The 22,606-nt window shown below is 38.0% G+C and overlaps 1 protein-coding gene across 2 annotated transcripts in view; it reads right to left on the bottom strand.

Moving 5' to 3' along the window:
• LOC124796309 (DNA mismatch repair protein Mlh3-like) overlaps positions 1–22,606 on the bottom strand; it is a 177,787-nt gene that overhangs the window by 12,203 nt on the left and 142,978 nt on the right. For both annotated transcript variants that reach the window (XM_047260436.1, XM_047260437.1), the window contains exons 7-9: positions 13,202–13,334; positions 12,912–13,120; positions 2,867–3,008 (exon numbers count right to left, since the gene is read on the bottom strand). In XM_047260436.1, coding sequence (XP_047116392.1) covers positions 2,867–3,008; positions 12,912–13,120; positions 13,202–13,334 — 484 coding nt within the window. The remainder of the gene's footprint in view (positions 1–2,866; positions 3,009–12,911; positions 13,121–13,201; positions 13,335–22,606) is intronic.

Genomic DNA, 22,606 nt, shown 5'->3' with positions numbered 1-22,606 from the left:
CAGATATCAGATAGAATGACTTTCTACAGACAAAAGGTCTCTGAACCTCAGCTTAAAAAAAAAACAGCAGTCAAACTATTTTTTTCAAATTAATCTCTTTAGTTTCCATTATGCTTTATTCAGTGCAAAGCCATTCTTTCTTTTACCATAACCTCACCCAGGTGTTTATTGATACTCAGCTTTTTTATTAATCTGCTGCCAAAAATCAGTGCCCTTAGGCTACGTGCAACAATAGCTCTCCAAGGTGCTCTTTCCACACAAGACAACTACAAAATGGACTGTAACTGCTCTTCATATTTGCTCTAAACATTTGGAAAAATCCATCAGCACCTCTGGATCTGGGTGATAACCTGTAGAAACTACAGAACTGATGAAACACTATTGTCCATGCACTGTAGAATACAGGGTACCACAGTAACTCACAACTCCACTCTACAGAAACCTTTATTTGACTCCTCTGAGAACGGGAAAAAAAAAGAATTAAAGGCATTCTTATTGTTTCTGCCCCTATTTCATTTAACTGCGATGCACTATAGGGTCCTGTCTCTTGGCAGGGCATTTCATTCTATTGGAAACCATTCTGTTGTTTAGAGAACACTGAATCAGACATCATGTATCAAACACAAGCAATTCAGTCACACTACGCAGGCTTGCAAAAATTACATATGTTGTGAATGGCTACAAATGAAGTGAGATAGCTTTTCCTATTCAAAGAACAGAAAAATCTTAGAAATAAAAGTATATTACATACCCACATTTCAAAGTATGAAGGCCTACCAGTCATTCCAATCATCATTGTCAACATTTTTCAGTGACTGTCAAGAAGCTCTCAAAACAAACATATTCAAATGGCACAGTTACAACAGCTGACAGACAAGAGAAACCAAACACAAAGTCTGCAATCTTCTAGAACAAATCACCTGTGGCCACAAGTGAAAGCACAGTGCACAAATAATTCAAATATTAGAAAGCCATTTTCAGCATTTTGCGTTATCTCAAACTTCACCATAGTTCTGTTTTGCTTAACATCTGTTGGGGCTTCAGAGAATGGTATATCAGATCTCACTTAAGATCCTCATCTACTTAACAATGAATGCCACATGGGGCACAGCGCCATTGGCCAGTACACAAGACTAACAGTATCATTTCACACTAGAAGGATGACAACAAACTTTAGGCAGAGTGACCAAGCGTCATAGCAGTACAAATATTGAAACAATACAATTTTCATTGCTTGATTTCAAAACAGCCTACATTCATCTTTTTCTACCATAACCTCATCCAACTGGTTATTAATAAAATATGGAAATTCCATTTAGGTACTTACTTTATTCTATATTTTGCCTAACACAAACAAAGGGAACCAATTGTCACCAAGACTTTATAATCATATCCCATGGCTCCATCTGCAATGACTTCAAAGTATAATGTCTATGCATATTTACATTGTGTGAGCAATACAATACTTTGCCTGAAGATACAGTCGCTTTATATAACTGCAAGTTTCCTACTCACATAATGTGCTATTCTGGGCTGGCAAAAAGTTCAATAATCAGATCAATACGAAGCCCAAAGTCTACCAATAATCTCAAAATATACTTTTTTTATTAATTTGGCATCATAGTCACACAGGTAACCAGCAAGTAACAGGTCAAAACTCAGTCAACACCAATAGTAGACATTTAATAGTAGCCTGCAGAAAACATATCTTCCCTGTACATTGTCCAGCCAATGTACTAAATTTCCACTATGGAAAGTGTTACCAAATGTACTGAGACAATATCATTGTTTGGTTTTAAATGTCTAACAATGCCTGTGTTTGCAAACTAAATAAAATAAGTTCAAGACCAATTTTATGCAAACAACTGTTCTTTTTAATGCCCAAGCATGTTTAGCACCTCTATGTCATAACACTTCTGTGGCATCACCGGATGAGCAGGCAGATGAGGACACATTTTTCGCATCTGAGCAGGCAGATGAGGACGTATTTTACAAAAATAACTTTGGGGATACCAACTTATACAATAATGTAAAGAAGCTCCCATAAAACCTAACATTCATAAAATAAGAACTGAGTAAAATTAACCACCGATGATGGGATAAGGGTGCTGAAACAGGTTTGGCCATTTAAAAGAACAGCTGTTTGCATACTATGTATATCTAAACACCCATAATTTTGTATGGAGACAGTGTCATTTCCATGTCCCATAATGAAAATGAGCACTAACGTGTGTATGTTCTGACTAGTGCAGTTTTATATAAAGCCAGTGACACCCACAACCATAACTGCTGCCTGCCATTATATATGTCAATCACATCATACAAAGTGACAGGTAACTGATATCAGTCTTTGCCAGCCAGATTTCTTTTGAACAGGGATCTTCCATGAAATAGTAACACTTTCAAACTGCCTTTTTCATTTTTACACCTTTGTGATCAACAAAAGATCTGTTGTGATGTGTGTGTTGAGATTGCTGTCAAGATAAATTTCTCCAGAGAAACAGGCTGCATGTCATATATCCTTGTGTCTGCAATGGGGTCCAGTCACTGACTCATAGCTGTTGCTACCACAGTAAGCTCAAATTTCCATATTTTCATCATGCTGCACTCTCCATAACAGCCAGATAAATGCAGTGAGTGTATCAATTTTTAGATACAGTGTTGTTATAAGTTATTGATCTGATATCTCAATAAAGACTTTCTTCAGTCTTCATAACTGTTGCTTCATTCTTTTGGCTTCTTGCACATATGATCAGTTTTGTTCTCAATTAACAGAGTTTTTTAATGACTTCATGAAATCAAGTAAACAGTCTGTGGCAATTTCACTCCACAGTATACAAAACCATTTTTCAGATACTTAACTTACCTCGGCAAGCTTCATAATTTATTATTTCTTGTAGAACACCAGGTATTCCAAAGCAAGTTCCATGTGTCTCAAACAATACTTCTGCATGGTCACTGATCAAACACTTAAGAAATCGTTCTATTGATGAAGATTTTCTAGAATTCTGAAATTGCAGACAAAATAAATTCATTAATTTTATAGTAATTTACAGTCTTCTAATCACTAATTTAGTAACACAGACAACCTCCAAAACTTTGCAGCAACTTCCTGCTTATAGACGAGAGGTACGGTGGAAGTAAAACTATGAGGTGGGTTGGGAGTTATGCCTAGATAGCTCAGACAGGCCATGAAACGCAAGATTCCAGGTTTGGGTCTCATTCCAGTTTTAATCTGCAAGAAATTTCAAAACAGCACATACTCTGCTGTAGATTTTAAGATTCATTATGAATAGAGGCATAAAAAAAGCAAACACAGTGCTACAGAGCAATATTATCCAATTTCTTTGACATTACACACAAATTAACGAATTCAGATCATCACAGACTAAAAGGATGGCTCCAAAAATCACCAAAAATGTGTTCTTCAATACAAAATAAGTTGAGATACTTATCATTTTATTTCAAATAAAAGTTTACATCCAGATTTAGAAAATGCTGTACTCAAAAAAAGGGAAGAGTGATCAGCGGGAACTTTCTTACATTGTTTTTAAAATACTGATAATGTGTTAGAAACTTTTGTATCAAGCTGTAACTACTGTATGATGGTCACAGCTAGTACATCATGCACAAGAGACTCTCTCAACTTGTGACTAATACATACTGTGCTTATATGAGAAAACCAATGCTACAGAGTCTTAACTAGACATGAAGAAAAACATCTCATTGATGGTGAGACCATTACAGAAAGATCTCAAGATTAGATTGGATAGAGATGGAAAAGTCAGTCATTTATCTTGCACATTGTGTATGAGTGTAATGGTAAGGGAAATCAAGTACCAGTAATATTTTAAACAGTAACTCTATGCCACACACTATGTAGCCTGGAGAGCATGCATTTAACAGTATACATAGATAAAACAGTGGATGAGATAGGAATCATAAGGAACGGTGGTGTTCATACCAGAATTCAGGACAATGACTGCTTTATTTTTATTAATGTGGGTAATATATTCAAGCTACTTTTGTCAACTGATTCATGAAATAATAAAATTATTTCAGTTAAGTGCAAAACTGTAGAATTCACATTCTAGGTCACATTTTAAGCTATGTAAATATATACCTGGTTTCAACTTTACAGCTACTATCAGACATTAAAAATACAGTGATGCAGATAATATGTATTCACAAACTGAACTGATTAATTAGATGTGTGGTACTTAAATAATGGGTAGAAGTTATAAATCTTGGCACTGGCGGAAGTACTGGGTACAGACCTTTAAAAGACTTATTAACTATTACATATTCCAGTCTGTTATGCCTTGGCTGAATGAATTACTTGGAGAAATCCAACATTTATGGAGCACATCTTCAAAGGAGACTGTAGCTTCTACAAAAGTCCTATTCACAACTGAATTGGACCATCATAGAAGTTATGATACATGCGGTACCTCAGTGTGCAGTGAGCACAACAGCAGTAGAATGTGCATGTTAGAGTGAATTGGGAAACATATTACACAGTGTATGCCAATCGACTGCTAGTGCCACTGTCTGCTCTATTGTTACTGAGCTCATTGCATATGCACAATAGTAGGATGAATACATGATTAAATTTGTAGGTGACCTGGTGGACCATAGGGTGTGAAATTTAGAACAAAAAGCTGCCACATATGGCAACTAATAATGCCTCTAACAAAGCTGGGCATAGAGTTAAACTCAACATGGGTGTGAGACATGGGTACACCATTTCATGCAGCTTCAGCTCTACCCCAGTGTTCATCAATTCTAGAGGCTGGTTAGTGGTAACATCCCAGTGTCGTAGCAACCCATGACCAGATGCTTACAATGGTGAGAGATCTGGATAATGTACTGGACATGGTGACAATCAAACACCCCTTGTACGAGCTAGGTCAGGATAGAATGGGAAATGTGCAGTCGAAGACAGGGCACCGCCACTGGCCTAAACATATCAGAAATCTAATTCCTACTGTTGCAGTTACCAGCTGTGGGAGCCAGAGGTGATCCTGGTGTGCATCCAATGGCAACCCATGCCATCATGTGGCCAAGTGCTGTATGAAAACAAAAAATGCAGTCTGACAATGTTTATTCTCCTCAGAATTCCACACATGAATATGTCTATTGTGGTGCCATATGCAGAGCCAGGACTCATCTGTAAAGATGACATGGTGCAACTCCTGTGTCCAGTTTTGTCACTGGCCACACCTCTCTTAGCAACCGCACCAAGGAAAACTGCAAGAATTGTCACCATGTTGACAGTCCATATGTTGACAGCCCATGTTGCTCCATATGTTGCCACACTGACTATATGGGTATTTGTCTTGCAGCAAACAGTCCCATTTTTTGATTCACTTCACATGGTGTGTCTGTACAAACCTGGGTGGCCAAATGAACAACATGTCTGTCTAGTAGGATACTAGTCACACGGGTCATTGAGGTACACCATGGCATTGGATGTGGCCCTCCTGAAGATTCTACATTCACATGATTGTCGTGCGATCCCAACCAACCCAAGCTGCAGTGTCACGGAACAACAAACCACAATCTAGTAGATCATGATCCTGCTGTTGTCGAATTCAGGCACATATTGGTAGATAGACCTTTCTCCTTCATACATGAGATATGACATGATCTCACAAACACTCAACAATTCCACTATGCAATTTCTGTCCAATTATGGCTGTATTCACTTCATGTCAATTTGACATTTGTTGCATGCCATCTTCATGACGCAACTTTGATGGCCTGCACTGTATTAAGAATAGTTCTCTAAAATTAATTCTGTATGGTTGATGAGTCCAATGTTTTATTTAATCATAATTACTGTTCTTACTTTGTGTTGTATTAGAGAAATGCAGCTGTCCTATTAAACAGAACATTACACACTGTGCAGTAGTTGGTTATTGGATGTGAGGAGTGCATAAACTAGCTTGTTCCAATTATCCTGCTAATGACTGAAGTTACACAAGTGACTTTATTTTAAGGAATTGCTTGAAACTGTCTGACCTATTGAAAACTGTGCGCCCATTGTTTTTATATGTTAGTGACTATGGCAGATAGGACATCGTGTCATGTGTGCAACAATCAGTTTTCTGAAGCTTAGACTGTTTTTCCCAAGCTAGAAAGACAAATAAATGAACTCTCACAAAATAAATAAAAGATAATGGGAAACTGAATATTCTAAATGACCCGTGCACATCCTCAGATGGCTCCATCACAAAAATACCATAAAAAATGGGAAGAGGGGGAGGGCTGTAGAGAACGAGAGAGAGAGAGAGAGAGAGAGAGAGAGAGAGAGAGAGAGAGAGAGAGAGAGAGAGAGAGATCACTCTGGAACAATTTTTTCATTTATCAAAAGCATACATTTGCTGCCTTTAATACAGTAAAGATCACACCTCTCAAAATGGTCATAACTGTAATTTATGTCTTAGTAATTTATTACCTAACCTGAAGAAGGGAGAAAGCACCTGTAGCCTATGAATCTATATGCATGTTAGTAGTGTGGATTATCTTTGGCATGTTAATTAGTGGGAAAAATTCAGCGGTAGAACCAGTGACACAGCTAAAATTTGTTTGGGTGCTGCCCCAGAAAAATTTTGGCCTTTGTTTTAAAACATGTATAAAAAGAAAATTTATTCTTGTTTCAGTTTGTACGAAAAGATCAATAATTTGCACCTTGATCTCTGGATGACAACTGAGGAAATTTTTCTTCATTGAAAGCACTGCAAGGACAATTAGTCTTTCAAATTCATAGCGATTCTTAGAAAAGTTTTTATTCCATTCAATGCTGAAAATCAGCACTCTGTCTTTGACATAGTCATGTGAACTATCAAGAGGATTTTTATCAGTTTTATAATTTCATGAAAAGTATCATCTAGGTCATTTTTCAAGATAAATTTCAGCAGTTCAGTTGATCTGCAATATTCACGGATGTCAGACCTACAATAGGATACTCTTAGTTCAGTTCCAAGCTTTTCTTTGTCAGTCATGGGATATGCTTCAATGGGCAGTACTCTCTCTCTTGTTGGATGTTAATACTTACAACTAGTGAGGCACTTCTTGTTGAACAATTTAGCAGCTACTAAGTGTTCAGTGGAAGAATATCTGTGCTTTATATCACCACATAACCAGTCACAACCTTTCTCAGCTTCAGTCATGAGTGTCTTTGAAGAATTTTCACATTGGTTTGAGATTCTTAGTTCCAAAATAGCAATTCTGAAATCTATTATTTATTCATTAACTTTCAACATGCTAATTTCCTGAGATTGTATTTGGTTGTAAATCATTTCAACATGAAGCATAATCTGATGAAAAAGCTCTAACCAAAACTTAAAATTATCGTAATTCAGGCATAATATGATCCCTGTTGCTTTCTGAAACCTTGATGTCAACTGAATTTCAATAAGGCACCTCTTTAAATGTCGTAAATTTTCAGAAGTCTGTTTATGGTATGTATGCTGAAGTTGCACCTTGTAGAGTTTGGATGTGGAATGCTGACATCCATATGCTTCTTGAGGGTGGATGCACATTGAGGCGATCTTGACAAGAATGGAGGAATAGCCAGAATGTTAGAGAAAAATATTCTTGTTTTTCAAGCTGTATTTCTCATTAGTTGATGTGCATAACAATGAATGAAATGTACGTTAATATGAACTCCTTTTATTTTTCTTAAACTCCAGCTGTTATGCCTTTCATGACATTTGGACAATCAGTTTTGTTCTTTTCCTTGAAGGATTATGTGCAGTTGTTCTAAAATAAATTTTGATATTGCAACTGCCATTCCATTTTCTGAAATGATCTCCAAAATGCTCAAATATTTCTCAACTCATCTGTACTGTAGAACAAGGACCATTTGAATGTGTTTTGGAACATCTGTCATGTCATCAGCCATGGCAGCTACAAAGGAAGCTTTTCTAATTACTGTCCTTATCTCCTCATGGTATATTTATAGCAGGCAATCAAGTATCTCATTCTGAAAGGTCTTATTAGAAACACCTTTGAAGACTGCATTGTTTCCCAAGTGATTCTTCAAATCCGACAAACCTGAATCTAATTTAGATGCAAAATTTATTAATCCTCTAAATACCCCTGAATTTACTGAATCATATTTTTCATTGTGTTCATGAAAGATAGTTTCAAAGTTTTACAAAAGAAAATGCAATCTATTGTTTTGGACAAAATTTCAAGGCTCTTTTTATCCTTTATATTATGCTCATTAACTGAAAGTCTGCATGCCTGACTAAGTTTCTCCTTAATACTTATGGTTCCTAAAAGTGAGAGTCAAACTACATTATCAATGGGCTCCTTTGATGTTTCATGCATTTAATTTTTTTCTCCACTGTGTTTATATTTCTAAAATCATCTTTCGTTCACATTACATCCTGCTAAACAGCAAATGCAGGAAGCAGAACAGTGCATTTTTTTACTTCACAGTCGCAGCTTCTCCATTGGTACCATTCAGAATTAAAGCTATGAATATGTTTCTTCTTGTTGCTTTTGCCTGGCTGAGAATATTGGGTGTTGAATTACCTTGTCTCTTAACTGTAACTTTCTCATGCAGAGACAGCTATGAAAACACAAGCTGTTGACATTCACTTACAGCTTATTTTTTTGGGGGATGCAAATTCTGGTTAAAATTTCCTGTGAAATAAAAGAACTACAAAAATGAATGAAATATAACATTTGGAAGAAGGATAATAATCTAATTCTACACCATCACATTCAAGAATGTGGTACATGGTTTATATGCGCTGCAGTCAAACACCACACTGCTGGAACTGTGAAGCGCACTGTTCCACACAAAGACTAGTAAATATTTTTCATAATCTAGTGGATGGCCACTGATATTAAGCTTAAGAATTATGTATTATACTTGTAAAAAGAAAAAAATTAAAGAAAATGGGATTCATTATATTAAACACTAGTCCTTTTATTTTCATTTGTTTTCCAAGGAAATTCCAGATCATTCAAGAACATTTCAGAAAATAGTAGAAATAAACATTCAAAACCCTTAGAAATGATAGTATCCCACACTTAAGAGTACCCCCGAATGCTCAAAAATACTCTCCAGTACTCTTAAATCCACTGATGTATTCAGTAATACCCAATCTGAAATAAAATACTATGCCAATCACTTCTTTATAGAACACCAAGAATATTCCAAAACATTTGAGAATGCTAAAAAGCAGTCAGGAACTTTCTAGAACATTTTAAAATATAGAGCATTTGAGAATATGTTAAAACATTCCAAAACATTCATTAACATCAAAAAATATTCATAATACCTTGACAACATAAAAATATCGAACTTTTTCCCTTAAAATATACGTTGATGAGAAACTACATCACTACAATCAACATTTAAAAACCACAAATTATAAAGCTACACTAAACCAGCATATTCTCAATACAGCTGAATTTAAACAAGTGAAAAAATTTTTGCTTTGTTTTCATTATATTTCATACTAACTAACTTATTCTGTCATAACTCTTGCTAATGAACTACATTTGTTCATCTTGTTATTTGGTAGGTAGGTAAATAAATTCTTTGGGTTCTTCATACCTAGGGCAAACTGCATGTAACTACTGACTATGAGAAAAACATGATTTTTTTCAAATTACAAGGTGTACAACTTCGTTTCCGCCATTTGATGATAGGTGGTGATAACGGAAAGTAGCGGTCGAGAGAGAGAGATCACAGACATCAGGCAGCTAGTTTGGACCTTGGTCAATATAACCTCATTCAAACATTAGTCGATTTGTGCCTGCATCATAAAGTTGTTCTTGATTGAAAATGTCAGTTTACGAGCCTAATTCTCGTCATTTTCAGGAGGTGTTACTGTTTTGTTTCAGTACGAAGTAAACAGCAGCTGAGTCTCATCGAATGCTCTCAAGTATGTATGGTAAGGATGCTGTTAGTGAAATAACGTTTCGTGAGTGGTTTCAATGGTTCAAGAACGGTGATTTTAACATCGTAGACCGACATAGTGGTGGAAGAGAGAATGTTTTCAAAGATACAGAATTGGAGACATTGCTGAGTGAAGACTAATGTCAAACTCAAGAAGAATTGGCACGATTAGTGAGAGTGACACAGCAAGCCATTTCAAAATGTCTCAAGACTATGGGCATGATTCAGAAAGAAGGAAATTGGGTCCTGTGTGAGCTGAAACCAAGAGACATTGAACGGCATTTGTGTGTTTGTGAACAGTTGCTTCAGATCCAAAAACGGAAAGGATTTCTGCATCGCATGATGACCAGGGATGAAAAATGGGTTCATTACGATAACCCTAAATGCAAAAAATCATGGGGATATCCCGGCCATGCTTCCACGTCAATGGCCAAGATCATGCTCTGCATTTGGTGGGACCAGCTCGGCATCGTGTACTATGAGGTGTTAAAACCAAGTGAAACAATCGCAGGTGCTCATTATTGAACACAATTAATGTGTTTGGGCTGAGCATTAAAAGACAAATGGCCCCAATACAGTAAGAGGCATGATAAAGTGATTTTGCAGCATGACAATGCTCGACCCCACGTTGCAAAAGAGGTCAAAACGTACTTGGAAACATTAAAATGGGAAGACCTACCCCACCCACCATATTCTCCAGACATTGCTCCCTCTGACTATCACCTGTTTAGATCAATGGCGCATGGCCTGGCTTACCAACACTTGCGATCTCATGCAGAAGTCACAGATTGGATCGATTCATGGATCACTTCAAAAGATGAATGATTTCTTCGACGTGGGATTCTTACACTGCCGGAAGATGGGAGAAAGTAGTGGCCAGCGATGAAAGAACTTTGAATGATACATGTGTAACCAATTTGTTTCATTAAAGCCTCAAATGTAGGGGAGAAAATGGCAGAAGCAAAGTTATACACCTTGTAATATAAAATCTTAATGTTTGTCCTTGTGCCTTATTTATAGTGATACTAAATGCTGCTGGAAATCAGTCTTCTGAACTGAAATGACGGCACAGTGGATATAAGCGGAATAATTGGACAAAATGCTGTTTTTCCTTTATATGTTCCTGATATTATTTTTGCTTCAGTTATAGTGTTTGTTAACTGCTCACAGCCATTTCTTATTTTGAATTTTTTAATTGATATCATCAACTACTTCATTTCTTACCACTAAAATGACTCTCATGAATAACCATCTTGTGTAATTTAGAACAATGTTCAGAAAAACCTTTATCTATTAATTCATTGGGGCTGCTGACAATGTTACATAAATCATTTGTAAGTTCAATTTGGCTAGTTAAACAATCAACTGTGTGAGTGTCCTCACCAAATTGTAGGCGTCTTCCGAAAAAATGCTCTGCTTCTCCATAACTGTAAAGGTGAACTCTTTATTTGTACTTAATTGTATATTCCTCAAACAATACAAAAAAAATTCTTCAAACATGTGTTGAGACTCAATTCCAAGCTGCTTCCCCTCTTTTGACACCCATATCTTTGAATCCAACTTCCAAACCAAACCTGCTTCAAGGACGGAGTAATGCCATGCCATATAATCCCCATGGAGCTGCAGGAAAGTGTGATGGAGTTATAACAGTATGCACAGACAAACCACACTTACATTTTTTTTATGTTGTCATGAATAAATGCCCCTTTAGACACCCATACCTCCATAACTAACCCATGCAGTTCCAGACAAAACCTTCTTCGTGTATGGGGGATGGGGGGTTACTACACAATATAAACCCCCTGGGGCAGTGAATTCCCTCTCCTTCTCTGTTGATGAAGATTATGATTTATGGTCTCTTTGTCAGCAAGATCATTTGAGATGGAGGACAAGGTTGGATTGGAGAAGGATGGGGAAGCAACTATGTGGTGTCCTTTCCAAAGGAACCATCCTGACATTTTATCGAAATCAGTTAAGGAAATGATGAAAAACCATCATCTGGATGTCCTGATGGGGGAATGAACTACTGCTGAATGTGAATCTAGAGTCTTAATTCTCTATTCAATCAAATCTTTCTGACAAATCAAAACTGTGTCCAGTAGCTCTCTCCTATCTTCTAAATTTCACACAAACTCTCCTCCATGCCTTGCTGGAATAGCAACCCTGAAATAAAGTATGATGCAGAGAAACAGCTTAGCCACGGCTTGGGAAATCATTTACAGAATGAAATGTACACTCTGCAGCAGAGTGCAAACTGTTTTGAAACTTCCTTGTAGATTAAACCTGAGATACTGGTGGAAGTAAAGTTGTAAGGGCAGGTCATCAGTTGTACCTGGACAGCCCAGTCCGTAAGTGCCTTTCCGATAAAAGGCATGGTTCTCAGTTCAAGTTTTAATCTGCCAGGAAGTTTCAAAACAGCACAATATTTGCAGCAGAGTGAAAATTTTATTCTGGAAACAATATCCACTATATCCTTTCTTCCAGGTCTACTATTTTATGGCACAGAGGTGAGCTTCTGTAAAGTCTGGAAGGTGGGAGACAGGTAATGATGGAAGGTAAAACTATGGAACAACGTCATGAGTCATTCCTGAATAGTTCAGTTGGCAAGACCATTGACCATGAAGTCTCAGCCTGGCACACAGTTTTAATCTGCTAAACATTTCAAAACAGTGCACATTCACAACAATCAATCTTCAATCTTTCCTACACCTTTTGCTGCCCACTCTCTTTTACAACCCCCCCCCCTCCCCCCCTCTGCTCTCTCTCTCTCTCTCACACACACACACACACACACACACACACACACACACACACACACACACACACAATGGGAGGGGGGGAGAGGGAGGGGAGAGGGAGAGAGAGAGAGAGAGAGAGAGAGAGAGAGAGAGAGAGAGAGAGAGAGAGAGAGAGAGTGCACATGCACTTGTGTCTTTTTCTCTCTATCATTTCATCTTGTTCAGAATGAATACTGATTAAAACTTACCTCTCTTATTTCTCTGTTATACAGACAAGTGGGCACCTTCTTCACACTGACACAGTTATCTTTAAGTACCTCATAAGATATGCCAAGTCGCCTAAACTCTTCTTCAAAGTTTTTCATAATTCGACAGTCCTTGCTGTTTAAAGGAAGCACAATTTCAGATTTCAATTCTGTTGCTTTAAATGTATGCTTTCTATCTTCTTCCATGTATTCTGTGACAACATAAACACAAATTCAGAGGCTAGAATGAAAACAAGAAAGTCTAGTATTCTTTTATATTATAATCATTTTACCTTTCATTAATGATTCCAGTCTTATCCTCTCATGTACTGCATGCTGATCAAAAGCTCCTATTACATGAGGTACTTTGTCTTCCACAAAACTACAATATACGATAATAAATTTTTTGTCACATTGTCCTACAACCTAAAAAAAAAAGGAAGATCTAAGATACATTGCTGATGAAAGATTATGAAGTAACAAAAATGGTATCAAAACAGTACACTTATTTGGAACTTACATTCAACCGAACATTTAAAAAGGACAAGAAGTAGCACTGTATCTGTGACAATTTTTGGTGTAAATTAATTCTTTTGCAGAGAGAACAGGGAAGGGTGGGTGAGACTCACAAGGGGATGATAATCATCATTTACTAATAAGTCTTGAAGCTTCAGAAGAAAGTAACAGTGGCTATACTGGCTCCAAAATACTGAAACTGCTGTAGTGCTCCTTCTAAAACATAAAATTCAACCATCTGACAAAAAGTGGACTAAAAACTCAGTGGTACAAAATACACTGACAGAAATGGAAGCGGCTACACCATGATGCACCAGTTAAATATTTAACAAACTTTGTGGAGGTGTTCATCACTGGGGCATTAAATGATTAAACTTTTCTCCCATTCAGAACTGATGTTCATCATGAACATTGCTGGTTGGAGGGTGGTATAAAGTACATGTCTTCCCATCACATCCCATCATGATCTGTGGAAGACAAATCCAGGACCAGCCAGACCAGTCACACATCCGTAATTTGTCATTTAGTACCTGAGTCATGAAGGCTATGAAACAGGCTTAACCAGTTTTGACACATACTAGTAAGCATTCATCCTCCCTTCAACTAGTAATAAATCAGTCCTGTCATCATATCAAATGGCTTTCCATATCACAATTCCAGAAGCTGGAAAGGTTTGGGTCTCAAGAATCACTGCTTCCTGTAACCTTTTACTGTAACATTTATGGCGTCAATCCAACTGCCACAAACAAGAACAAGATTCACTGTTTAGTACCATAGTTGGCTGTGGCTCTGCAACATGCAAGTTTCTGTTGTCTCTGGTGAGATGTCAGCAATGAACAATGCATGGCAACTCTATGTCTCAACTGGGGTGTAACATATCATCTTAGAGAAAATGACCATCGTATTTCATAATTCTTTTTTTTTTTAATAGTAAAGTTTCAGACAGTATATTGTGAAGGAAATGTTCTATTATCATGTGCAGGTAATGTGAGGTTCATGGGTGCAGCATAACTGCAAGACAGGATGACAAGTTTAGCGTCTCCACCTGCTAAGGACCACTTATTCTTAAACATTGTGGCTTAGAGGTGTTTTGCGCCCATGGAAGAATGGCACTTACAATAAAAATAGTGATGGAAAGAAAGCCAATGTGCACTCGGTATGTCTGCTGGGGGACCTCGTCCGAGATGTGGAGGCAGCCTTACCTGTGGCTATCGAGCATGCAGGGTGCAGCTATCTGCATGTTGTCACTCACGTCGGCACCAACAACGGCTGTTGCATGGTTTCTGAGGCGATCCTCAGTTTGTACATGCTGCTGGTGGAGGTGGTGAAGACTGCTCGTCTTGTGCATGGGTACAAGCAGAGCTCACATTTTGCAGCATCGTTCCCAGAGTTGATCAGGGTCCTTTGATTTGGAGCCAAGTGGAAGGTCTCAACCAAAGGCTTCCTAAACTCTGTGACAGTCTTGGCTGCAGTTTATAGACTTGTGTTATCATTTGGGGATTTGTATGACTACCCTTGATAGGTCAGGGGTGCACTACACAAAGGTAGCAGCTACTCGGGTAGCAGAGTACTTGTGGAATGCCCATGAGGGTTTTTTAGGCTAGGCAGTAGTTTGAGGAACTCTGATGAACACTTGCCAGTCAGTATGGAGCAAGGAAAGTCAAACAGCATTCAAAATGAAGACAATTTGTCTGTCACAATTTTATCAGTAAACTGTTGAAGTATTTTTAATAAAGTTCCCGAATTTACTGCCTTCCACAAAAGTTCCTGCACTCAAATTATTCTTAGGACTGAGAGCTGGTTGAAACCCAAACTGGAAAGCTCCAAGTTATTTGGCGAGTCATGTAACATATATCGGAAAGACAGATTAGAGGCCATAAGAAGGGGCGTGTTCATTGCAATTGACAAAAAGATTGTCTTTAGTGAGGCCGAAGTTGAGTGTGACAGTGAAGTCATCTGGTCACGGATAACAGGTGTAGGTAAAACCAAGTTAATTGTTGGGTGTTTCTACCAGTCAACCAATTGTACTGTAACAGTTGTAGAGTCATTCAAAGAAAGTCTATGGTCAATTGCGCATAAATATCCATAGCATGCAGTACTGATTGGAGATGACTTTAAGCTGCCGAGTATAGACTGGGATGTCTATGGATTCAGTGTGGGGCATACAGACAGCCAGTCATGCGAAATACTTTTTAACACATTTTCTAAAAATTGTCTTGAGCAGCCAGCTCAACAGCTCACATGCAATGGAAATATCTTAGACCTTGTAGCTACAAATATGCCAGACCTTACTGACAAAGTAAATATAGAAATGGAGATTAGCGACCATGATGTCATTATAGTAACTATGATTATGGAAGTTAATAAATCAGTCAAGAAGACTAAGAGAGTGTTCCTGCTAGGCAGAGCAGATAAGTAGTTATTAACATCTCACTTAGACGGTGAACTGGCATCACTTAGTTCCAGTAAGGTGGATGTAGAGGAATTATGGGCAAAGTTTAAGCAGATTGTAAATTGTGGTCTGGAGAGTTGTGTGACTAGGAAGTGTATAAAAGATGGAAAAGACTCACCATGGTTTAATAACAAAATTTGGTGGATGCTGAGGACGTAGAGAGGCTGTTGCACTCTTGGTTCAAAAGGGAACACAAAAATGACAACAAGCGGAAGTTAGAAGAGATTCTTGGGTCTGTGAAAAGATCTATGCACGAAGTATACAACAACTACCACTGTCACACATTAGCAAAAGATCTGGCAGAGATCCTGAGAAAATTCTGGTGATGTGCAAAATCACTAAGTGGGTCTAAGGCTTCCATTCAGTCTCTTGTTGACCAGTCTGGTATAGCAGTTGAAGACAGCAAAACGAAAGCTAAAGTTTTATGTTTCGTGTTCAACAAATCATTCACACAGGAAAATTGTACAAACATACTGTCATTTGACCATGAGACAGACTCCTGTATGTACAACATAGCAATAAGCATACCTGGTGTACAGAAACAACTGGAAGATTTTAAAGCAAATAAATTACCAGGTCTGGATGGAATCCCAGTTTGATTTTACAAAGAATACTCTATGGCTTTGGTCCCATACCTAGCTTACATTTATCACGAATCTCTCACCCAGCACAAAGTTCCAGGTGACTAGAAAAAAGCACAGGTGACTCCAATTTGTAAGAAAGATAAAAGAACGGACCAGCAAAATTACAGACCTATATCCCTAACTTTTGTTTACTGCAAAATCCTTGACCATATTCTCAGTTTGAACATAGAAAACTTTCTTGAAACTGAGAACCTTATTTGCACAAATCAGCATTGTTGTAGAAAGCAATGCTTGTGCGAAACTCAGCTTGCCCCTTTCTCACATGATGTACTGAGAACTATGGATGAAGGGCAATAGGCAGATTCCATATTTCTAGATTTCTGGAAAGCATTTTGACATGGTGCCCCATTGCAGGCTGTTAACAAAGGTACTAGCACATGGAAAAGTTCACAGATATATGGGTGGCTCAAAGGCTTTTCAAATAATAGAACCCAATACATCGTCCTTGACAGTGAGTGTTCATCAGAGACAAGGGTATTGTCAGCAGTGCTCCAGGGAAGTGTCATAAGACTACTGCTGTTCTCTGTATACATAAATGATTTGGATGTCAGGATGGGCAGCAATCTGTAGCTGTTTGCTGATTATGCTGCAGTGTATGGTAAGGTGTCAGAGTTGAGTGACAGTAGGAAGATGCAAGACAACTTAAACAAAATTTCCAGTTGGTGTGATGAATGAAAAAATGATGGTGGAAAAATGTAAGTTACTGCAGATGAGTAGAAATATCAAACCTGTAATGTTCAGATACAGTATTACTAGTGCCATGCTTGACAAAGTCAAGTCATTCAAATCTCTGGGCATAATGTTGCAAAGCAATATGAAGGGGAATGAGCATGTGAAAACTGTGGTAGGTAAGGTGAATGGTTGACTTCAGATTATTGGGAGAATTTTAGGAAAGAGTGGTTCACCTGTAAAGGAGACTGCATACAGGATGTAGGTGTAACCTATTCTTGAGTACTGCTGAGTGTTTGGGACTTGTACCAGGTTGGATTGAAGGAAGACATTCACCCAATTCAGAGGTGGGATGCTAGATTTGTTACCAGTAAGTTCGAACAACACATAAGTGCTACAGAGTTGCTTCAGCAACTCGAATGGGAATTCCTGGAGGAAAGGTGACATTCTTTTTGAGAAACACTATTGAGAAAATTTAGAGAACTGGCATTTGAAGTTGAATGCTGAACAATTCTACTGGTGCCAATATACATTGCACGTAAGGACCACGAAGATAAGACACAAGAAATTAGGGCTCATACGGAGCATACAGTCAGTCATTTTTCCCTCACTCTATTTGTGAGTGGAATAGGAAAGGAAATATGAGGGTAAGTCAATTATTATCCGCAATTTAGTTATATTTTTGTTTGTTTTGGTAGTACTGTCATTTTACATTGATGATGCATGCTTTGTTTATTTGTTGTTATATCACTGCAATTTTCAAGCTGCTAGGTTAGTTTCATTATCGCTGCCGTGCTGTTAATCATGGCTGCTCCACTGTCTATTTGCACCAAAGAAGAGCAACGTTCAGTGATCCATTTTTTATAGTTGGAAGGTATACGTATCAGGGGCCGAATTTCATTGAAGACTTTTGGTACAGTGTAGGAACAGAGTTTTGCCACAACAGAGTGTCTACGAATAGATTGAAAAATTCTGAAATGGTCGCACAAGTGTTACGCACGATGAAGGAGCCGGATGAGCGTTTACTGCCACAAATGAAGAAACCATTAAGCATTCACGTGAAATGATTCTCTTAGACAGATGATTAACTATTGACAAAGTGTCACATTGTCTGCAAATTAGTCCTAGTTCTGCCTAGAGAATCATCCACAACAGACTTGGGTTTCATAAAGTTTGTGCAAGATAGGTCCCAAAACAACTCACACAGTGGCATAAACAAATGCGCTTGGACATTTGCAAAAAATATTTGCATCGTTATGGTAATGAAAGGGACCACTTCTTAGACAGGATCATTACTGATGATGAAACATGGATTCATCATTATGAGCCAGAGAGGAAACAGCAGAGTATGGAATGGAAACATCCAAATTCGCCTAGCAAGAAAAAGTTCAAGACCCATCTGTCCGCAGGAAAGGTGATGCTTACGGATTTTTGGGTCGCACAAGGTCCAGTACTGGAACATTATGGAGAAAGGGGCACAACAATAAACAGTGTACATTACAGTGAGATGCTTACTGCCAGGCTAAAGCCTGCAATTCAAAGCAAATGCCAAGGATTGCTGTCAAAAGGTGTTGTGTTGTTGCATGACAATGCCTGTCTGCATACTGCTGCCCACATTGCTGAAATGCTCCAGAAACTCGAATTTGAAGTACTGGATCATCCTCCATATAGTCCTGATCTTGCCCCTTCTGACTATCACTTGTTTGGTCCACTCGAACAGGCCCTAAGGGGCCGTCAATTTGCCTCGAACGGAACAGTGCAATTCCAGGCTCTCAGCTCAATGGAGAACCTTCTTTTACGAGGGCATCAGCAAGCATGTACAACACTGGACCAAGTGTGTTGATATGCAAGGAGACTATGTTAAAAATGATGTTCTTGTTAAGTTTCCTATTTGATTACAGTAACATTTTATAACTACTCTGCAGATAATAACTGACTTACCCTTGTAATAAGTAGTGGTACAGGTCACCCTCTGCCGTGTGCTGTATAGTGGCTTGCAGAGTATCTTATGTAGATGTAGATGTAGACATCACAGAAGTGAAACAAAATAAGTTTTTAAATTGTCATTCTCACATTCATTTTCTGATGTCTGATTGTCACATTGTACAGTCTAATCAACCAAGAAAAGACACGCTATTGTAATACTAATGTATTATAAGTAACTAATGGGAGATATCTGGTGTTTTATGCTGAAGTTTTAATGTATTGGTATATAAAGAAGAAATTTTCTTGGTCAGAACACAAATTTGATACTGATTACAATTTCTTCCAGCCATTAACACTAAAGACAAAGCACAGGAAAAGAAGTCCACTAAGAGCAACAAAAGCACAGTTATTCAGAACTGATTAGCAGGTCCAAATTGTAATTACTTCTTGATGAAGGCAACCTCAAAAACAATATTATGTACCATTTATTGATCAACTAAACAGACACAGCACACTCCATTTTAACTCCACAACCCACCTAACAGGAACATTTTAGTGGTAGTTCTGTCCAGATCTCAGCTATTGTCATCAATCTATTTGCTAGAGCCAGTCAAACAATCTTATAATCTTGTCATGGTGTAGTCCCCCATGGAAGGATCTGTGCTTATTCTCTTGAGCACACTGTTGTCCTGAGATCTCATTGGTACACATTCTGGAGTCATTTCACTACAGGCAATTGTTTGTGTGATCTTTCAGCATATATTCCTATGCCTCTCAACCTTTCTTAAATTTCAAAAGCTGGCAATAAGCCACATGTGCACATCCTCTGGGTATGCAGTGTTGTGATAGCCAACTTAAAAATTACAATAATAATAGAGACACTGAATATCCACCATGTACTCACAATATTCTTCATCTCTATGAATTACTTTTTTATGTATTGAAACAAGCTCAAATAAGGATAACATTTCAATCAAAATATCCCACAGCCATGGAAATATTGGCTCGGTTTGGTAGAGTTTGGTCAAGCTGTTCCTGGCAAAAGATTCCCATTTCTGTTAAAGTATGAGACAAAATGCAGCCTGACCCAGTTTTCTCATGTAACTGAGTTCAAGAAATGATAAAGTAACACTGCATATATAAAACATTTAGTAAGGCAAGTAACATGTGGACTCTTAATATATTATGAAGCACCTCTTTTAAGATCCTTAATATATTGAGAAAAGCATGAGTGCTTAGACCTTAGAACTGAGTAAAAAATGACATACCAATTAATGAAACTTGTGAGTGATGTGGTGTATCATATCAATTGGTAAAGCAAACTGTTTGGAAGTTGTTGGTGTTCGTGCATGAACACTGGTCCAGATGGTCATCATACATCTCAAAGGCAGGATGATAATGGCAGTCTTTGTTATGTGCTGTGGTACTTACTGGTTGGGCAGTCACTCCATGCTATGAAGTCCCAGCTCAGAGAAGTGGGATGTGCCATTGAGAAAATGGATGTGCCATGACAATGGTGCTTTGTAGAGGACTATCATTAGTAATGTCAGATTGAACTTATGTACCATCAGATTGAACGTACCAACATTCCTTGTAAATGTGGTTTTCCATTAGATCATATAGTGTAATAGAAGACATAAAAGAACTGTTATCAGAAGAAACACTTCCCATCATTTAGGAAAAAGTTGTGATTTAGTAACTGTTTGCACATTCAAGCACAAGAGCAGCTGCAGATGTAAAGAAGTCATCATCAAGTAATAACTAGACCATTTGTCTAAACAGCCATTCAGAGTTTAAGAGTAACAGCACTCATAGTCTGAAAATACACACTATTTAAGACATAGAGAACACTTCACTGATGACACTGAGCACACTGAAACTGTCAAGCCCTTTCTCAAGGATAAACTGCAAATACAAAATCATGAGGTGACTAGAGAATTAGTGAACAGAAAACAAATAACCAGATTGAGATAAGTCACAGTTAGTACATTACTCTGACAGCAATATAAGGAAACTGAAGTAACTTCACTACATTAAATTAATTTTTCCCCACAAGCACATCAAATGTGGCTAAAAATTAGTAAAGTTACTAACTTAGTAAAAAATATGAAAACTTCTGAGTGGAATACAAGAGATGAAATGAGTAAATATAACACCTCTCCTTGTATTTAAGGAGATGAGTGATCAACAGTCACAAAAACAAGAATATTCTTTTTCAGACTACACAGACACACACTGTTACATTGTCCCCGTGTTGCAGAGAGACAGCTGTGAAGTCTTCTAGTGAGTGGAGTTGAGCAGATGAGACGAAAAAGGATTGAAGGTAGATTTAACATCCCACTGATGATGAGGGCATTGGAGACAGCACACGCTCAGACAGGGTAAACATGAGGAAGAAATTGGTCAGGTCCATTTCAAAGGAATCATTCTCGCATTCACCTTAACCGATTTAGAGAAGCCATAGAAAACCCGAATCAGGATGACCATACTTGGATCTGGACCCAACTCCTCCCGAATACATAAACACTGTGAAAACCACTGCACCACATAGCTTGGTTAGACAAACAAGATATTGGTGAGGGGAAAATTGGGATGAGTGGAGAAGGGGTGGACAGTATATGATACCACTTCGTTCTCCTGATTTCAGAGAGTGTTTCTCTTTCCACACATTTCCACCATGCGGAATGCTGAGCTGCTACATAAAAGGATACATTTATCCTTAACTGCAGTTGTGATTATTATGTTGCATGTATTGTACACTGCCTGAATGAGGCATGATGAGAACAGAGCTATCTACCAGAGATACCCAGACCACAGAAGCTCCCAGTCATCTACACATAAATTCAAGGATATCCAGGCCCTAGGAGTGAAGGTCTTATTATTATAATGATTGTAATGAATTAAAAGGCATTCCTTTGTTCACAGTAAAAGTAGTCTATATAAATTTTATTGAGAGTTGGAAGTAAAGGCCAGGCACTGGAATTTGGTGACCTCTCTTTTTTCTTTTCCTCAGTCATCAGTGCTCTGACTGGTTTGAGGTGGACTACCACGAATTCCTCTCCTGTGCCAACCATTTCACCACAGAGTAGCACTTGCAACATTCATCTTCGATTATTTGCTGGATGTATCCCACTCTCTGTCTTTCTCTGCAGTTTTTATCCTTTACTGCTCCCTCTCGGACCTTGGAATTTATTCCTTGATGTCTTAACAGATGTCCTGTCATCCAGTCCGTTCTTCTTGCCAGTGTTTTCTATATATTCCTTTCCTTGCAGATTTTGTGGAGAACCTCTTCATTCCATACCTTATCAGTCTACCTAACTTTCAACTTCTTCTGTAGAAATTCATCTCAAATTCTTCGATTCTCTTCTGTTCCTGTTTTACCACAGTCCACGTCTCACTGCCACACAATGCTATGCTCCAAACATACATTCTCAGAAATTTCTTCCTCAAATCAAGACCTATGTTTGACACTAATAGACTTCTCTTGGCAA

The sequence above is a fragment of the Schistocerca piceifrons genome, chromosome 4, assembly GCF_021461385.2.
Source record: "Schistocerca piceifrons isolate TAMUIC-IGC-003096 chromosome 4, iqSchPice1.1, whole genome shotgun sequence".
Taxonomy (NCBI): Eukaryota; Metazoa; Arthropoda; class Insecta; order Orthoptera; family Acrididae; genus Schistocerca; species Schistocerca piceifrons.
This window is presented reverse-complemented; position numbering and strand designations above follow the sequence as displayed.